General features: G+C 45.0%; 1 protein-coding gene across 2 annotated transcripts in view; it reads left to right on the top strand.

The window, feature by feature from the left end:
• The window catches only part of ACOT9 (acyl-CoA thioesterase 9), a 39,173-nt gene extending 35,160 nt beyond the window's left edge, over window positions 1-4,013 (top strand). For both annotated transcript variants that reach the window (XM_015127098.3, XM_015127097.3), the window contains 6 exons: window positions 941-1,052; window positions 1,800-1,890; window positions 2,063-2,148; window positions 2,575-2,662; window positions 2,810-2,960; window positions 3,338-4,013. In XM_015127098.3, coding sequence (XP_014982584.1) covers window positions 941-1,052; window positions 1,800-1,890; window positions 2,063-2,148; window positions 2,575-2,662; window positions 2,810-2,960; window positions 3,338-3,450 — 641 coding nt within the window. In that variant the 3' untranslated portion in view covers window positions 3,451-4,013. The remainder of the gene's footprint in view (window positions 1-940; window positions 1,053-1,799; window positions 1,891-2,062; window positions 2,149-2,574; window positions 2,663-2,809; window positions 2,961-3,337) is intronic.
• Window positions 4,014-19,716: the final 15,703 nt, after the last annotated feature.

Genomic DNA, 19,716 nt, shown 5'->3' with positions numbered 1-19,716 from the left:
GGGTTCAAGCGATTCTTCTGCCTCAGCCTCCCGAGTAGCTGTGACTACAGGTGTGTGCCACCACACCCAGCTAATTTTTGTATTTTTAGTAGAGATGGGGTTTCCCCATGTTGGCCAGGATGGTCTCGATCTCCTGACCTTGTGATCTGCCTGCCTTGGCCTCCCAAAGTGTTGGGATTACAAGCGTGAGTCACTGTGCCTGACCCAAATGTCTTATTCATACCAATAATTTATTGAAATTAAAAATATGCTATTCTTTGTTCTTTGCAGTCCTTTGAATGATTTTATTGATCAGACAATATTTACTAAGTGAAGTAATTTGTTATCTCAGTTTTTTTTTTTTTTTTTTTTTTTTTTTTTAAAAGACGGGTTTTTGCTCTGTTGCCCAGGCTGGAGTTGGGCTTGGGTCCAGGAGTTTGAGGCTGCAATGAACTATATTGTAGCCTCGACCTCCTGGGCCCAAGCTATCCACCACCTCAGCCTCCCAAGTAGCTAGGACTGTAGGCACATGCCACCATGCCTGGCTAATTAAATTTTTTTTTTTTTTTTTGTAGAGACAGGGGTCTCACTATGTTGCCCAGGCTGGTCTTGAACTCCTGGGCTCAAGTGATCCTCCTGCCTCAGCCTCCCAAAGTGTTGGGATTACAGGCATGAGCCACTGCACCTGGCCTGTTTTCTCTGTTTTAATGAAGTGAGAAATGCATCTTGATGGGATAACTGCAGGTCAGAGCTCTGGATCAGGATGATATCAAGTGATCTCACACTGAACCAATATAATTTCCACGTGGAACCAAAGACTCACTGGGAGTTTTATGTGGCCTCTGCAGTTTTCTCTTGGATATGTGTATAATTTTCAGTGAGATTTTGAATGGCACCCCAGAACGCCCTGTGCTGTAGTGTGACCCTCCTGATCATTGCTCCTTATTCTCCCATGTTTCAGTGAACAAGGGGAGAAGAATTGCCTTCAGTTCCACGTCGTTACTGAAAATGGCCCCCAGCGCTGAGGAGAGGACCACCATACATGAGATGTTTCTCAGCACACTGGATCCAAAGTAAGGATGGTGAGATTCCACGTTGGAAAAACATTTAAACCTTGGCCTTTTTTTTTTTTTTTTTTTTTTGAGACACAGTTTCTTTCTTGCTACCCAGGCCGGAGTGCAATGGCATGATCTCAGCTCACCACAACCTCTGCCTCCTGGGTTCAAGCAATTCTCCTGCCTCAGCCTCTGAGTGGCTGGGATTACAGGCATGGACCTCCACGCCTGGCTAATTTTGTATTTTTAGTAGAGATGGGGTTTTTCCACATTGGTCAGGCTGCCTGCCTCGGCCTCCCAAACTGCTGGGATTACAGGCGTGAGCCACCACACCCGATCTTTTTTTTTTTTTTTGAGACGGAGTCTTACCCTGCCGCCCAGGCTGGAATGCAGTGGCATGATCTTGGCTCACTACAACCTCTGCCTCCCGGGTTCAAGCAATTCTCCCATCTCAGCCTCCCAAGTAGGTGGGATTACGGGTGCCTGTCACCATGCCCAGCTAATTTTTTTTTTGTATTTTTAGTAGAGACGGGGGTTTCACCATGTTGGCCAGGCTGGTCTCAAGCTCTTGACCTCAGGTGATCTGCCAGCCTTGGCCTCCCAAAGTGCTGGATTACAGGCACGAGCCACCGTGCCTGGCCTAAACCTTGGCCTTCTTTAGAGCCACAATTGTCTGAGTGTATTGGGAGTGACTTGCAAATGTTTTTACTTTTCAACAAGAGAACCATGGCATTAACAGGGTTTAATAAATATTCATTTGTATAGGACTATAAGTTTTCGGAGTCGAGTTTTGCCCCCTAATGCGGTGTGGATGGAGAATTCAAAACTGAAGAGTTTGGAAATTTGCCACCCTCAGGTATTATAATTTAGTGAGAAATCTGAATAGGATAGCTTCCATTCATGATATTTGTCCAAGATTTGACATACCTTTAAACTGGCCTTTGTCCTGTGGCATTGTTAATTCCTCTGTTCTGTATACAAAGGTGGCCATAAGTTTGTATTCATTGATATTTATTTATGTGCTGTAGGAGCGGAACATTTTCAATCGGATCTTTGGTGGTTTCCTTATGAGGAAAGCATATGAACTTGGGTGGGCTACTGCCTGTAGCTTCGGGTGAGTTATATGTAAGGCAGTCTTAACTTCTGAGAAGCAATTTATATCACCCCACTGAAATGAAACATTTCAGACCAGTCTGGGTGTGTGTGGGAATATGTTATGTTTTTAAATGAATACCACACTGATACCAGCTGAGTTTGATCTTCATTTTAGAAGGTTGTTTCTGACTTTGTAAGTTCATACATTTGAAAAACCACTGAGAAAATACAGTGATGATATGTAGGAGGGAAAAGATACAGTTATTTTGGCCCTAATCTGCTCACGATGGCATCTCTTACCATTCCTCACTGGTAGGATCTTTTCCCCCTTGTCTAAGTTTATTCTTCATTCATTGTTATTTTGCTTCAGCTAGTTGTTAGGGAAAAAAATTGAGATCATCTGAATTTTGTAGTATACCCCAAATTCTGTCTTTCTCCCCAATAGTGGTTCTCGACCGTTTGTGGTAGCAGTAGATGACATCATGTTTCAGAAACCTGTTGAGGTTGGCTCATTGCTCTTTCTTTCTTCGCAGGTAGGTGTGTGATGAGAGTTGACATACAACTTTTTTTTTCATTTGAGCCTAGAAGTTTCTATATCCAAAAGCCACTGTTTTCTCTTATGACTGTCTTTTTCCCCTTCCTAATGCAGTTGACTGACTATAGTGTCTATAATCTGTTAGGTATGCTTTACTCAGAATAATTACATTCAAGTCAGAGTACACAGTGAAGTGGCGTCCCTGCAGGAGAAGGAGCATACAACCACCAATGTCTTTCATTTCACGTTCATGTCAGAAAAAGAAGTGCCATTGGTTTTCCCCAAAACATATGGAGGTAAGTAGTGATTATTGCTTGTCCCTAACAAAGGGAAGAACTTCTAAGGACATTTTTCTCCTTTTGAATTGTAGGAAGTGTATTAATGCCTGTCAGCACAAGAGCATGTCTTTAGGAGATTTTGCTTTTGAGATCTGGCAGCCCTGAAGACCAAAGATGCCTGTGGCCCCCAGGCAGGCAAGCAGCCACTGGTAGTCAAAAACTGATCCAGCCAAAGGAAGGGGACAGGAGTCATGGCCTGCTCCTTTGGGAATGTGGCACACCCCTGGCCCAACAATGCATCTTGTTCTGTCCCAGTGTTCCCAAGTAGTCTTGTGTTTATATGGTGGCTTTCTAAGGTGTTACAAGTTTCTCCAGGGTTCTCTCTTGTGTTTCAGAGTCCATGTTGTACTTAGATGGGCAGCGGCATTTCAACTCCATGAGTGGCCCAGCGACCGTGAGAAAGGACTACCTTTGGAACCCTAGGAACACCACATTTGTTGAAAACTAGCACTCCACCCACAGTGACGTGGTATCTAATGAAGACCTGATCGAGTGTATTGGTTTGAGTGTTGCATCTTATCCTCCATACAGGAGGAGGATGTATTCAGCCTTTAGGATGATCAGAAAAGCAGAAAGAGAGAGTGGCCAGATGGGGCTGAGGGGAGAAAGAATTATTAAACAATAAATACTTTCAAAACAATTTTTAAATTATGAACCTACCATGTTGCCTCCTATCTTCTAAAAAAACAAACAAAAAAAAAATTGAGAGACTGGGTGCGGTGGCTCATTCCTATAATCCCAGCACTTTGGGAGGCTGAGGCGGGTGGATCATGAGGGTCAGGAGATCAAGACCATCCTGGCCACCATGGTGAAACCCCATCTCTACTAAAAATACAAAAAATTAGCCGGGTATGGTGGCGTGTGCCTGTAGCCCCAGCTACTTGGGAGGATGAGGCAGGAGAATTGCTTGAACCCAGCAGGTGGAGGTTGCATTGAGCTGAGATCACACCACTGCACTCCAGCCTGGGCGACAGAATGAGACTCTGTCTCAAAAATAAATAATTGAGGATACCATTGGATTCATTCTTTTCTTACACATGTTGCAACTGTCAGTATACAAGGTTTCCTGCCAGGGTGTTTGGATGACATTCTTTAAACTTAACCAGTTCCTCTGTGCTGTCTAAATCCCATCAGCCATACATGATTCCTTTGCTTCCCTCTATTTCCCAACTTTTGTTGTCAGAGGGTAGATGAAAAGTTGGGGTGAAGGGATTTAACAAAAGATACTGCATCTGTAAAGATTTGTGGGAAGATTTGGGTCTGAAACCATACCATGAGGAGGTGTGTAGAGATGATCTAGATAAGGAAAAACACAGGACCATTTGGTCATTCTTTCATTCACCGGACAGCTATTTAGCACATTCTGCTGGTGGCTAGGCAGGATATATCTGATTTAAAAAATAGGAACCACAATAATAATAGCTGCTTACGTTTATGGAGCATTGCCATGTGCTAGGTAGGCACCATCCTCAGCACTTGGCAGGTCTGAGCTCCTTTATTTCTTCCAATCAACACTATGAGGCACGTTCTGTAACCCCCTCTTAGGGTTAGGCCATTCAGGAAACTGAAGCACAAGAGAGCTTAAGTAACTTGCTCGAGGTCTGACGTGTAACATGTGGAGGTGCTGGGATTCAAAACCAGGCAATGTGGGTCCAGGGCACTCTTGACCAGTACCTGTACTGCTTTCAAGGAATAGAGCAAGAGAGGTCATACCTAATATCACAGTGTCACCTAGGAAGCCCAAGGGAGGCATTCCCGTTAATCTGCCTCCTAGGTGGCAGGGCGTGGTAGCTTATACCTGTAATCCCAGCACTTTGGAGGCCGAGGTAGATGGATCATGAGGTCAGGAGCTCAAGACCAGCCTGGCCAAGATGGTGAAACCCCGTTTCTACTAAAAATACAAAAATTAACCGAGCGTGGTGGTGGGTGCCTGTAATCCCAGCTACACGGGAGGCTGAGGCAGAGAATTGCTTGAACCCGGGAGGCGGAGCTTGCAGTGAGCCGAGATTGTACCACTGCACTCCAGCCTGGGTGACAGAGCGAGACTCCATCTCAAAAAAAACAAAACCCCCCAAAAAATCAGCCAAGACCGCTTCTTTTTCAACAGGAAGGTAACTTAGAAAAAAAAATAATCTCTGGGAAAAGTGCTCCCAAGAAGGAAGCAATATTTACTGTGGGTTCTACATTAGTGTTCACAAACTTGGCTCTGCCTCAGAATTAGGTGGAAAGCTTTTTTTTTTTTAAGACAGAGTTTTAGTCTGTCACCCCGGCTGGAGTGCAGTGGCACGATCTCAGCTCAATGCAACCTCTGCCTCCTGGGTTCAAGCAATTCTCCTGCCTCAGCCTCCTGAGTAGCTGGGATTACAGGTGTCCGCCCCCACGCCTGGCTAATTTTTGTATAGTAGAGACGAGGTTTCACCATGTTGGCCAGGCTGGTCTCGAATTCCTGACCTCAGGTGATCCACCTACCTTGGCCTCCCAAAGTGCTGGGATTACAGGCGTGAGCCACTGCACCCGGCCGGTGGAAAACATTTTTAACAAAAAATTTTTAGGCCAGGCACAGTGGTGGCTCATGCCTGTAATGTCAGCACTTTGGGAGACTGAGGTGGGAGGATCGCTTGAGACCAGCCTGGGAAACATAGTGAGACCCTGTCTCTACAAAAAGTTAAAAAATTATCCGAGCATGGTGGTGTGCACCTGTAGTCCTAGTTAGGAGGCTGAGGTGAGTGGATTGCTTGAGTCCAGGAGTTTGAATCTGCAGTGAGCTATGATCATACCACTGCACTCCAGCCTGAGTGACAGAGAAAGACCCTGTCTCAAACAATTTTTTATATTAGTTTATGTAATGTTTATTGAAATCACAGTGTCAACAAGCACCTCCAGCATGAAATAGTCACAGGAGCAAACACAACTATCTCTTGGAAGCATGCAGTTTGACTCATGGAATCAAGTATATGCTGTACTGTAATAACTTGTCTCTCCATGCTGGAATGCCATCCTGACTGAGATTTACCTGGCCCTTCAATACAGCATTTTGCATATCTACGTATGACATGATGGGGGGTGGCTAACGGGGAGGGATGCACCCTGGGGAGTTTTGTGAATGTGTTAAGTGGAGTTAAGAGACCTACTGCATGCTATTGTATAGATAATATATTATATATTTAACCATTTGCTGCTGTACACTGAAGCTTTTTCTAGTATTTCCTTTTTGCTATTATAAACAATGTTGCAGTAAATATCCTAAATACTCTAAAACATTTGACCCTTAAATTATTCTCTTTGGAAAAATATTAAATGAGATATTTAGGTCAAATAGTAGGCACACGTTGAAGGCTTTGAATATGTATTTCATGTGACCCTTCAGAACAGTTTCACACAATCACTGACACATTAGCAATTTCCCTGAACTTTGCCAATTTTTATCTTTTCTTTTAAAAATATCTTTGCCAGGATATGAACAGACAGTTCTCAAAAGAAGACATGCATACAGCCAACAGACACATGAAAAAATGCTCATCATCACTGGCCATCAAAGAAATGCAAATCAAAACCACAATGAGATACCATCTCACACCAGTTAGAATGGTGATCATTCAAAAGTCAGGAAACAACAGGTGCTGGAGAGGATGTGGAGAAATAGGAACACTTTTACACTATTGGTGGGATTGTAAACTAGTTCAACCATTATGGAAAACAGTATGGCGATTCCTCAAGGATCTAGAACTAGATGTACCATATGACCCAGCCATCCCATTACTGGGTATATACCCAAAGGATTATAAATCATGCTGCTATAAAGACACATGCACACATACGTTTATTTGGCACTATTCACAATAGCAAAGACTTGGAATCAACCCAAATGTCCATCAGTGACAGACTGGATTAAGAAAATGTGGCACATATACACCATGGAATACTATGCAGCCATCAAAAAGGATGAGTTTGTGTCCTTTGTAGGGACATGGATGCAGCTGGAAACCATCATTCTCAGCAAACTATCGCAAGAACAGAAAACCAAACACCGCATGTTCTCACTCATAGGTGGGAACTGAACAATGAAATCACTTGGACTCGGGAAGGGGAACATCACACACTGGGGCCTATCATGGGGAGGGGGGAGGGGAGAGGGATTGCATTGGGAGTTATACCTGATGTAAATGACGAGTTGATGGGTGCTGACGAGTTGATGGGTGCAGCACGCCAACATGGCACAAGTATACATATGTAACAAACCTGCACGTTATGCACATGTACCCTAGAACTTAAAGTATAATTAAAAAAAAAAAAAAAGCAAAAAAAAAAAACAAAACTTTGCCATTTTGATAGGTGAAAAATGACATTCTGCTGGATGTGGTGGCTCATAGTTTTGTGGTGGCACTTTGGGAGGCCAAGGCAGGCAGATTGCTTGAGGTCAGGAGTTCAAGACCAGCCTGGGCGACAGGGTGAAAACCTGTTTCTACAAAAATACAAAAATTAGCAAGGTGTTGTAGTCTCGCCAATGCACCAAAATGTAGCCATCTCTAGTTGTCTGAGATAGTATCCAGAGTTCTTTGTCTCACGGAGCACAAACACAAGGGTGAGGTTGGAGTGAAAGTTTAAGAAGCAGAATAAGAAAGCTCTCCGCTGGGTGCGGTGGCTCACACCTGTAATCCCAGCACTTTGGGAGGTCGAGGTTGGTGGATCACCTGAGGTCCGGAGTTCGAGACCAGCCTGACCAACATGGAGAAATCGTGTCTTTACTAAAAACACAAAATTAATTGGGCGTGGTGGCACACGCCTGTAGTCCCACCTACTCGGGAGGCTGAGGAGAATCCCTCGAACCCGGGAGGCGGAGGTTGTGGTGAGCCGAGATCGCCCATTGCACTCCAGCCTGGGCAACAAGAGCAAAACTCCATCTCAAAAAAAGAAAAAAAAAGAAAAAGAGAAAAAGAAAGCTCTCCGCAGCGGAGAGTGGGGGCCTGAATGGGTTGCCCACTATGAGGCTGGGGTCGGGGGTTTTTGCGGACTGGGAAGGGGAAGGAATTTGCTTAGTCTGTGAGCTGTCTTGGAGGAAGTGAAATTCAGCTTGGCCCGGGACCAATCAGGAGCTGAATTGATGATTCATTGGGGCTACTCAGCTTGGCCCGGGACCTATCAGGAGCTGAAGTGAAAGCTTGGCCCGGGACCTATCAGGAGCTGAAGTGAAAGCTTGGCCCGGGACCTATCAGGAGCTGAAGTGAAAGCTTGGCCCGGGACCAATAGTGCTGAAGTAATTCTTAGAGGCCGGGCTCAACACTGGAAAAACGAAAGGGCTCACCAGAGTCGTCGGAGCCCACAGTGTTCATGCCTACAAAAGGAGAAGAAACTTTTTCCTGGGAGCCTGATGATTATACAAAAGACAAAGACATTTCTATGTCAGGTCTTGTTCCCTTATCTGAGTGAGCCGGAGGTTTGTGCAAGTTTTTATCTGAGTGGGCTGGAGGTTCTCCGATCTGTGCAGCCGCGGGCTTGTCTCCAGGCACATCACCACCCTGTGCTAGTTCCCTTATCGGTGCCTGCAGCTTGATTTTTATCCCCAGGCTGCTTTTTATGTTATGTGGGGATGAGGCACTGACCCGTGGGTTGGGGGCTCTTTGGGGACCCTCCCCTTGCTGTCTACCTAAGGAAAGCTAGCTAACTCCTCTCAGCGTGATGGTGCACACCTGTAGTCCCAGCTACTCAGGAGGCTGAACTGGGAGCATCGCTTGAGTCCAGGAATTTGAGGTTGTAGTAAGCCAAGATCACGCCACTGCACTCCAGCCTGGGCAACAAGTGAAACCCTGTCTCAAAACAAACAAACAAAGCAAAAACAAAACCCCCGACATTTGTTAATTGCCTTTCTTTGAATTCTACTGAGATTGAAATTAAATTGCTTATTGTCTTTTTTGTCTTTTTGTTAAATTGTTCACGTAATTTTGGATACCAGAATCTTCACCCCAAATCTGGCATGTACCAATACAGATATAAAAGCTAGAGGTTTTTATTTTTAATACAGGACTTTAGGAAGATGAGATGAAGCAAACTAAAGGATATACACTAGGTTCTGGATTATTAGTGTTATGTCCCTCTCAAAGAATAAAGGAGAATTTTTGGCCGGGCACGGTGGCTTCGTCTGTAATCCCAACACTTTGGGAGGCCGAGGTGGGTGGATCACCTGCAGTCAGGAGTTCAAGACCAGCCTGGCCAACATGGTGAAACCCCGTCTTTAACAAAAATACAAAAATTAGCTGGGCATGATGGCAGGTGCCTGTAATCCCAGCTACTCAGGGGGCTGAGGCAGGAGAATCGCTTGAACCTGGGAGGCAGAGATTGCAGTGAGCCGACATTGCGCCATTGCACTCCAGCCCGGGCGACAGAGCGAGACTGCGTCTGAAAAGTTAAAGGAGAATTTTTAACCAGGACCAGCACTGCTAAGTTCTACCATACATCTTCCTCATGTGAGTTGGACATTGTTTTATATTAAATAGTCTGTGCTGAGATCCCAGTTTTACTTTATTTATTACCAAGTTCTTAGTTTTCGCCTCCATACTTCTTCAATGTGTAGTCTTTGAGGATGGTGTCTTTACCACTGGTTTCTTTAGAAGAGTTTACTTCATTCTAGTATGCTTTGCACTGTGTTGGGCATGTCCATGTGATTCTGTGGCAACCCAAATCTTCTGTCAACATGTTCCATTTGATGCCTGTGTTTGCTCTGATCCGATCTGCTTTCTTTCACCTCTTTGAATAGAGCCAAGCACTTGACTCCTGGAGAACTGAACATTCACCTAACTCCCCTGGGATTTCCACATTTTTCTTTTTCTTTTCAATTAGTTTGTGCAGTTTATCTTTCTAAAGACGTACTTGATTCTGTGGGATGGCTGGGCTCAACTGGGAGGTTCTTCTTTTCCATGTGGCATTAGCTGAGGTCACTCAGCTCTGTTCATCTGGGGCTGGGCCATCTGGTGCCTCAGCTGGGGTGGCTGAGGTGGCTAGCTCCCAGGCTGGTTGGATTTCTTTTCTTTTCTTTTTCGAGACAGAGTCTTATTCTGTCACCCAGGCTGGAGTGCATTGGCACGATCTCAGCTCACTGTAGCCTCCAACTGCCGGGTTCAAGTGATTCTCCTGCCTTAGCCTCCCAAGTAGCTGGGATTACAGGCATGAGCCACTGTGCCCACTCGGCCTTGGATTTCTTAAATGGTGACTTGAGGACTCTAAGAGCAGCCAGATTTCCAGGTCTTAACCACACCACCCTCCTTCCTCTCAAAGCCATTTTCATGGCGGGATCAGTGGCGTCACTGAAGGTGGTAAGGATGAGTACTGGGAAAAGGCCACTGATTGGATGATTAAGACGTCCCTATTAAAAAGAAACAGTTTCAGCCAGGCACAGTAGCTCATACCTGTAATCCCAGCATTTAGGGAGGCTGAGGCAGGAGGATTGCTTGAGGCCAGGAGTTCAAGACTAGCCTGGCAACATAGTGAGACCCTATCTCTACAGAAAATAAAATATTAGCCGGTTGTGGTGGCACGTGCCTGTAGTCCCAGCTACTTGGAAGACTGAGGCGGAATGATTGAGCCCAGGAGTTTGAGGCTGCAATGAGCTGTGATAGCACCACTGCACTCCAGAGTGAGACAACAGAGTGAGACCTTGTCTCTAAAAAAATAGTAAGTGCCGGGCGCAGTGGCTCACGCCTGTAATCCCAGCACTTTGGGAGGCCAAGGTGGGTGGATAACTTTAGGTCAGGAGTTCGAGACCAGCCTGGCCAGCATGGTGAAACGTCTCAGTACTTGGAGAGGCTGAGGTTGGTGGATTGCTTGAGTCCAGGAGTTTGAAACCAGCCTGGGCAACACAGTGAAACCCTGTCTCTACAAAAAATAGAAAAATTAGCTGGGCCTGGTGGTGTGCATCTGTAGTCTCAGCTACTTGGGAGGCTGAGGTGGGAGAATTGCTTGAACCCAGAGGCAGAGGCTGTAGTGAGCCAAGATCGTGCCACTGCACTGCACTCCAGCCTGGGCAACAGAGGGAGACCCTGTCTAAAAAAAAATAAAAATGTAATCATATAATTTTTATATGTGGCTAACACATATGTGTCAGGCACTGTACTAATGACATTAAAATGTATACTCTCATTTAATCTTTACAGTAATTCTTTGAGATCAATACTATTATTACCCACATTTCGCAGATGAGGAAACAGGCTTAGGGAAGGTAACTTCCTAAAGCTTAACTTGTAACTATATAACTGGGAGAGGCGAGACTAGGTCTAGAATTTTGGTCCTTTGCCACATTTCTGACATATTTTCTCAGCTGTTATAGTAAAGGGTTAACTAATGCCATATATATATATGGATCAGAATGCAGTCAAGTCTCAACCATAAGAATGAATGATGGCTGAAATATTCTGGGCATTTGGTTTATTTCCTCTTAGAATAAAACTTTTGCTACAATTGTGATCGACTCTCTAAATGTACTTGTGTTTTCCTTTTTTTTTTTTTTTTTGAGATGGAGTCTTACTCTGTCGCCAAGGCTGGAGTGCAGTGGCATGATCTCAGCTCACTGCAGCCTCCGCCTCCTGAGTTCAAACAATTCTACCTCAGCCTCCCGAGTAGCTGGGAGTACGGGCACCCACAACCACGCCCAACTAATTTTTGTAGTTTTAGTAGAGACTGGGGTTTCACCATGTTGGCCAGGCTAGTCTCAAACTCCTGACCTCAGGTAATCTGACCTCTGCCTCGCCTCCCAAAGTGCTGAGATTACAGGTGTGAGCCACCGCGCCCAGCTGACTTGTGTTTTCTTTCCCTTCTGTTGGCACCAAATCATGAATTTACTATAAAATAGGAAACAGAAAAGAGGAGTTAAACGAAGAGATTAGGGCCAGACGTGGTGGCTCATGCCTGTAATCCTAGCACTTTGGGAGGCTGAGGTGGGCGGATCTCTGGAGCCCAGGAGTTCAAGACCTCCTGGCCAACATGGCAAAACCCATCTCCACAAAAAATGAAAAAACTAGTCAGGCATGGTGACACGCACATTTGGTCCCAGCTACTTGTGCTGAGGCAGGGTAATTGCTTTAACCTGGGAGGCGAAGGCTGCAGTGAGCCAAGATCGCACCACTGCCCTCCAGCCTGGGCGACAGAGCGAGACTCTGTCTCAAAATAATAATATATATATATTGTCCGGGCACGGTGGCTCACGCCTGTAATCCCAGCACTTTGGGAGGCCGAGGTGGGTGGATCACGAGGTCAGGAGTTCTAGACCAGCCTGACCAACATGGTGAAACCCCGTCTCTACTAAAAATACATATTAGCCGGGTGTGGTGGCGCCTGCCTGTAATCCCAGCTACTCAGGAGGCTGAGGCAGGAGAACTGCTTGAACTCGGGAGGTGGAGGTTGCAATGAGCCGAGATCGCACCACTGCACTCCAGCCTGGGTGACAGAGTGAGACTTTGTCTCATAAAAAAATATATAAAATATATGTATTATATATATATATTTCTATATATATGGGCTTGAAATTAGTGGGACTTGACTAACTATGGGCTTGAAATTAGTGGGACATAAAAATGAGTGGGCTTGAATATTTAAAAAAAGAAAAAAACATCAGAATGCGTCATGCATAGTAACGTTAAGTGTTGTGTGACATGTTATGTATGCTCATGGTACACACATCTATGTGAGTACTACGTCACAATGTAAAATGTACTTCTATGTGGGTTATGGTTAAAAAGTTTGACTTTCCATCATGGATGGAAGGAGTACACTTGGTATAAGTTAACATACCTACTTAAGTTGTGCTTAGTTTTAAATTGTTCTGAATTTCTAAGTTATTTTCCTGTTTTTTAATAAATTTGTAAAAAAATTCGTTCGACAGTTGTTGCTCTTTTAGTTTAGTCTGAAAGGCACCTCCCACGCCCCCCTGCCCCCCGCGCTGGCTTTGCAAGTGGCTGTTTGATTTCTGTGGGCTGGGTGCCATCTTGTGGCCTTTGTGTTACAGTGTAGTGTATTCCCTTTAACGCAACTTGGAAATCCTGTTTCTGATGTCCAGAGTGAACTGTCCAAATTACCAGAGCTTGAAGTGAATTAAATCAAGACTACAGATTCCATTCTTTTTTTTTGTTTTATTTGAGACAGGGTCTCGCTCTGTCACCCAGGCTGGAGTGCAGTGGCTCGATCACGGCTCACTGCAGCCTGGACCTCCTGGGCTCAAGTGATCTTCCCACCTCAGCCTCCCAAATAGCTGGGACCACAGGCTCACACCACCAGGCCTGTCTATTTTTAACAATTTTTTGTAGAGTTGGGGTCTCACTCTGTTGCCCAGGCTGGTCTCAGACTCCTGGGCTCCAGTGATCCTTCTGCCCTGGCCTCCCAAAGTGCTGGGATTACAAACATGAACCCCTGCACCCAGCCTTGATTCAATTCTTAAAATTTCCATCTGGCCTTAGCCCCATATTAGACCCCTAACCCTAGCCAATTAACTCTAAAGTATGTGCCATTTCCTGGTAGATAATTATGAAAGAGGAAGACCAGTCAGTGCTTGGTCTCTTGACGTTGGGTGATAAGTACTGTCTTCTTCTGTAAGGGCGACTTGCAGGTGGTATGGCCTTCAGTGGAGAAATGGGAAATGGGTGTATACCTCCTCTTCCCTGTGAAACGTTCCCTCATTCCATCCCTGATTTTTCTTGTGGTTGTTTGTGCTCACCATGGAACCTCCACAGGAGTTGGCATTTTTAGCACTTATTCCACTGTATTGCAATTCCTTTTTTAAGTTTTTATTTATTTATTTGAGACAGGGTCTTACTCTGTTACCCAGGCTGGAGTGCAGTGGTGTGATCATGGCTCACTGCAGCCTCAACTACCCCGGGGGTCCAGAGAGCCTCCTGCCTCAGCCTCCCGAGTGGCTGGGACTACAGGCGTGCACCACCACACCTGGCTAATTTTTAAATTTTTTGTGGAGACAGAGTTTCGCTATGTTGCCCAGGCTGATCTTGAACTCCTGGGCTCAAGTGATCCGCCCGCCTTGGCCTCCCAAAGTGTTGGTATTACAGGTGTAAGCCTCTGTGCCTGGCCATAATTCCTTTTCTTACATGCTTATTTCACTTATGAGACTGTGGGCTTCTTGAGGGAAGGAATTGTATCAGATCTTTTTATTCCTATTGTCTAGCAAAGTCCCTTGCATATATTTAGGTAATAAATGTATTTCGTGTAAACAAATGTACGATTTAGGTGAATTTGTGTGTTCGAGTTGGTTTTTGAATTTGTTAATTTAAAAAATTGTAAGCTTAAGACTCAGGAAGGAGGCTCTTTTAAAATATATTTTTGGGCTGGAAACGGTGGCTCACACCTGTAATCCCAGCACTTTGGGTGGCTGAGGCGGGCCATTCACTTGAGGTCAGCCTGGCTAACATGGTGAAACCCTGCCTCTACTAAAAATACAAAAATTAGCCAGACGGGGTAGTGCCCGCCTGTAATCCCAGCTACTCGAGAGGCTGAGGCAGGAGAATTGCTTGAACCTGGGAGGCAGAGGCTGCAGTGAGCAGAGATCGTGCCGCTGCACTCCAGCCGGTCTCAAAATAAATAAATAAAATATATTTTTAGCATTTTACATAAATGTACAATATTATGCTAAAATTGTTATGTTAGTAATAGGATTGGTAAAAATTGCTTTGCCATCTGAAACTAAATACATAGTAACTATGATAAACATTTTCTTTTCTTTTTAAAAGCTAGGTAAAAAATATAATGAATTTATAGAAGCGGCTGTGTGTGTGTGTGTGTGTGTGTATATATCATTATATATATATAGCTTTTTGTCCATGGTTCCTGGCTCATAACTCCCATAGCCCTTGTTATTTCCTAAGGGATTAAACAATAAGCATATCTTTTGTTAAAGCGTTTGTCGTTTAGTCCTTGGTTCCTGAAGCAGCTTTGGAAGTGCTTCAGAGCGATCAAAGGAAAAGACCGTCTTTGGTTTTAATGTGCGGGTGCTGTAGGCCTCAGAAGCAGGGCTCGGAAAACAGTCTCTCCCTCTGACCTTCTCATACCCTCCTTTTTCACCTGCTCCTTTGTCTCTCCAAGGCAGGCCATAGAAACTGAAAATATAATCTGCCCCCACCTTTATATCTTGGGAGCTGGACATAAAGAAATTCTCTGACCTACCTTGTCTGATTGAAGGTCATAAGACCCTCATTTCAGAAAGGGTCCTGCCCTCTACCCAGGAGGAAGGAGTGCTGTACAGAGAGGCCAAGAGGAATCTGGACAGGCCTTACTAGGATTCCCCACTCAGTCTATTAGCATTAGATCATGCCCTTTTTGTCCAATCACGTTTGGCACTTGATCTTAGCCAAAATGCCAAGAAGCGATCCAATCCCATTTTGACAGGGTTGTCCATGCTTCAATCATCCCTATCCAATGAAGTCTCCATAAAAGGCCCAAGAGGACCAGGTACGCAGAGCTTCTGGACAGCTGAACTGGTGAAGGCTTGCAGGAAGGTGAACAAGAATTCACCCGTGTGCTGGTGTGATGGTGGACCCCAACTCCATGGGAACGGAAGCTCCTGTGCTCAGGACCCTTCCAGACCTCACCCTATGTGCCTCTTCATCTGGCTGTTTATTCGTATCCTTCAAAATATCCTTCATAAGAAACTGGTAAGTGTAAGTAGGCATTTCCCTGAGTTTTGTGAGCTGCTCTAACAAGTGAATTGAGCCTAAAGAGGGGGTCATGGGAACCCCAACTTGAAGTCAGTCGGTCAGAAGTTCCAGAGGCCTGTACTTGGGAGCTGGTGTCTGAAGTGGGGCAGTCTTGTGGGACTGAGCCCTCAACCTGTGGGCTCTGATGCTATATCCAGGTGGACAGCATCAGATTTGAATTGGATCAGAAGATTCCTGGCTGGTATCCACTGCAGAACTGATTGCTTGCCTGTTGGTGGGGAAAATCCCTACACATTTGGTCACAGAAGTCTTCTGTATTGATTGCTGTCATGTGAGAACAGAGGAAAAACAGTTTTTCTTTCTTTCTTTTTTTTTTTTCTTGAGACAGGGTCTTGCTCTCTCGCCCAGGCTGGAGTGCAGTGGTGCAATCATAGCTCACTGAGGGCTTGACCTTTCGGGCTTAAGTGATCCTCCTGCCTTAGATTCAGGAACAGCTGCGACTACAAGTACAGGACACCACGTATGGCTAATTTTTGTACTTTTTATAGAGGTGAGGTCTCACCATATCGTCCAGGCGGGTCTCAAATTCCTGGGCTCAAGTGACCTTCCTGCCTCGGCCTCCCAAAGTGCTGGGATTATAGGCATGAGCCACTGTACCCAGCTGTGAAAGTTTTCTGACCCTCTATATATGTATGAGTATATATAGACACACAAATACATAGATATGTGTATATATATTCACCCCCACCACAGAGACCTTTATGAAACTTTTTTTTTGAGAGAGAGTCTCGTTCTGTCACCAAAGTTGGAGTGCAGTGACACGATCTCGGCTCACTGCAACCTCCGCCTCCTGGGTTTAAGTGAGCACGTGTGGCTAATTTTTGTATTTTTAGTAGAGACGTGGTTTCACCATGTTGGCCAGGCTGATCTCGAGCTCCTGACCTCAAAAGATTCACCCACCTCGGCCTCCCAAAGTGCTGGGATTACAGGTGTGAACCACCACACCCAGCCTATTAAATTATTTACCTGAAACACACATTTTGTTACATCTTATATATTAATAACCTTGTATTCAAAGATTTTTCAGTGACATAGTGTTGTCACAAAGTTCATAGGGGGGTTAGGATACCAAAATATCATTAAATAATTAAATAGTAGTTAATGTGTTTGAGAACAAAATATACAACCTAGAAACCTAGTGACAGATGGGAAGTTTAGGATGTAGGGTTAGATGAGCTCTTGGACAGAGAAGAGACAGTGGGGTTGTGGTGGTGAGGGCGTGAGGAATGATCTCTTGTGTGAGATTCTAGGGACTAAGAAATCCCTGAAAGAGCTGTCCACCATGATCACTGGAAACTTCAGAACACTGGCCAGGCTTAACTGCGAAATATTTAACAGAAGACTAGAAATTATGGGGAGAAGCAGGGAATAATAGATGTCATTCATATATTAGTGCACTGGAAAGGTATTGCCTGGTGTGTTTCATAGAAACTTCAGGTCACTTCTGTTTTTTTTGAGACGGAGTCTCGCTCTTGTTGCCCAGGCTGGAGTGCAATGGCATGATCTTGGCTCACTGCAACCTCTGCCTCCCAGGTTCAAGCGATTCTTCTGCCTCAGCCTCCCAAGTAGCTGGGATTACAGGCACCTGCCACCAAACCAAGCTAATTTTTTGTACTTACTAGATACAGGGTTTCACCATGTTAGTCAGGCTGATCTCGAACTCCTGATCTGAGGTGACCCACCTGCCTAGGCCTCCCATAGTGCTGGGATTACAGGTGTGTGCCACTGCGGCCAGTCGGTCACCTATTTATTTACATTTTTTTTTTTTTTGAGACGGAGTTTCAGTCGTGTTACCCAGGCTGGAGTGCAATGGCATGATCTCGGCTCACTGCAACCTCTGCCTCCCAGGTTCAATGGATTCTCCTGCCTCAGTCTCCTGAGTAGCTGGGATTACAGGTGTCTGCCACCACACCCGGCTAATTTTTGTATTTTTAGTAGAGACAGGATTTCTCCATGTTGGTCAGACTGGTCTCAAACTCCCGACCTCAGGTGATCTGCCCGCTTTGGCCTCCCAAAGTGCTGGGATTATAGGCGTGAGCCACTGCACATGGCCTCCTATTTATTTACTATTATTATTATTATTTTTTGAGACAGAGTCTCACTCTGTTGCCAAGACTGGAGTCCAGTCGCGTGATCTCGGCTCACTGCAACCTCCGCCTCCTGGGTTCAAGCAATTCTCCTGCCTCAGCCTCCCCGGTAGTTGGGATTATAGGCATCCACCACCATGCCCAGCTAATTTTTGTGTTTTTAGTAGAGACAGGGTTTCACCATGTTGGCCAGGCTGGTCTCAAACTCCTGACCTCAGGTGATCTGCCCGCCTCAGCCTCCCAAAGTGCTGGGATTATAGGCGTGAGCTACCGCATCTGGCCTTATTTACTATTTTTTAAATGTTTGTGGGCAGGTCATCTCTTGATCTATTATTTTGGGTAAGCTCCTACTGTTGTGGCATTGTTCTGACCTCCTGCTGTACAGGCAGCTACTAAATGATATGGGTCTCCTCCTTTCCTTAGTCTCTAGAATGGGTTTTCTCAGCATTGCCACAATTAATATCTTGGAGCAGATAATTCTTTGTTGTGGGACTGTCCTGTGCATTGTAGGATGTTTAGCAGCACCCCTGGCCTCTACCCACCAGATGCCAGTGGTGTTTTCAGTTTTGATAATAAGAACATCCCACATATTGCCATGTCCCCTGGCGGCAAAATCTCCATCCCTCCCCGTTGAGAGGCACTGCTTTAGATTTGGTAGGTCAGTATCTTCTGGGACTAGGTCTCTAGTAGCTGCATCCTGGTTAGGCCCAGGGTCCATCCTCTCCAGGAGGGCAGGGGACTATCCTTTCTCAACTCTTTTTCCAGTCTTGTAAATGGCCACATGAGACCATCTTTAAGATGTAAGCTTGGACTTACGGACTTTCAGAAGTCAGCTCTTCGAAGGGATAGTTTATAAAAGGCACTGACAAAAGGGGTGTATTTAGTGCTATTTTATTCAGAGGCTATTTATATCACCCAGTTAATATGAAAAGTGGTGAGAGGCCAGGCGCTGTGGCCCGCACCTGTAATCCCAGCACTTTGGGATGCCGAGGTGGGCAGATCACTTGAGGTTAGGAGTTCGACACCAGCCTGAGCAACATGGTGAAACCCCATCTCTACTAAAAATACAAAAATTGGCCAGGTGTGGAGGCACATGCGTGTAATCCCAGATATTTGGGAGGCTGAGGCAGGAGAATGGCTGGAACTTGGGAGGTAGAGGTTGCAGTGAGCTGAAATCGTGCCACTGCACTCCAGCTTGGGTGACAGAGTGAGACTCTGTCTCAAAAAAAAAAAAAAAAAGTGGCAAGTCAGGGTATGTATCTTCACTTACTTGTGAGTACCAAGATACTACTATTCTATCAGCACCCGCTTCAGTAATCAAATACTGAGCTCCTCGGTGGCAGAAATTTGTTATTTGGTCATTGATATATGCCAAGTGTTTAGATGCTCAATAGTTGCTGAATGTTGAATGAAACATTAATGACTGGTTTTTTTGAGTGGACCTACAAATAGCTCTCCTTGTAAACGATACTAAAATAAACAGGAGGCTAGAAAACCTCCAAAAAATGGAAACTATTAATCAAGAAGATGCTGGTGCATGCTTGTAGTCCCAGCGACTTGGGAGGCTGAGGCAGGAGGATCGCTTGAGGCCAGGAATTTGACGCTGCAGTGAGCCATGATTAGGCCACTGCATTCCAGCCTGGAGTGTATGTGTATGAATATATACAGACACATAAATACATTGATGTCAGAGTGAGACCCTCTTAAAAAAAGGGATACCAGCTTATTTCATGAGTAAAACATTTATACTTTTTAGATTGGAAGGAGGAAATCTGCATATAGAATTCCAATTGTATTGGGCCTATTGACAAGGTTATCACAAACCTGTTTAGATATCAAAGTACTAGCAGTCTTCAACTTTACTAATAGATTGGTTTATAAAATGTAAACTGTAAATTAGCATTAGAACATACTCTGCTATAG

This window comes from Macaca mulatta, chromosome X (assembly GCF_049350105.2).
Source record: "Macaca mulatta isolate MMU2019108-1 chromosome X, T2T-MMU8v2.0, whole genome shotgun sequence".
In the NCBI taxonomy this organism is placed as follows: Eukaryota; Metazoa; Chordata; class Mammalia; order Primates; family Cercopithecidae; genus Macaca; species Macaca mulatta.
This window is presented reverse-complemented; position numbering and strand designations above follow the sequence as displayed.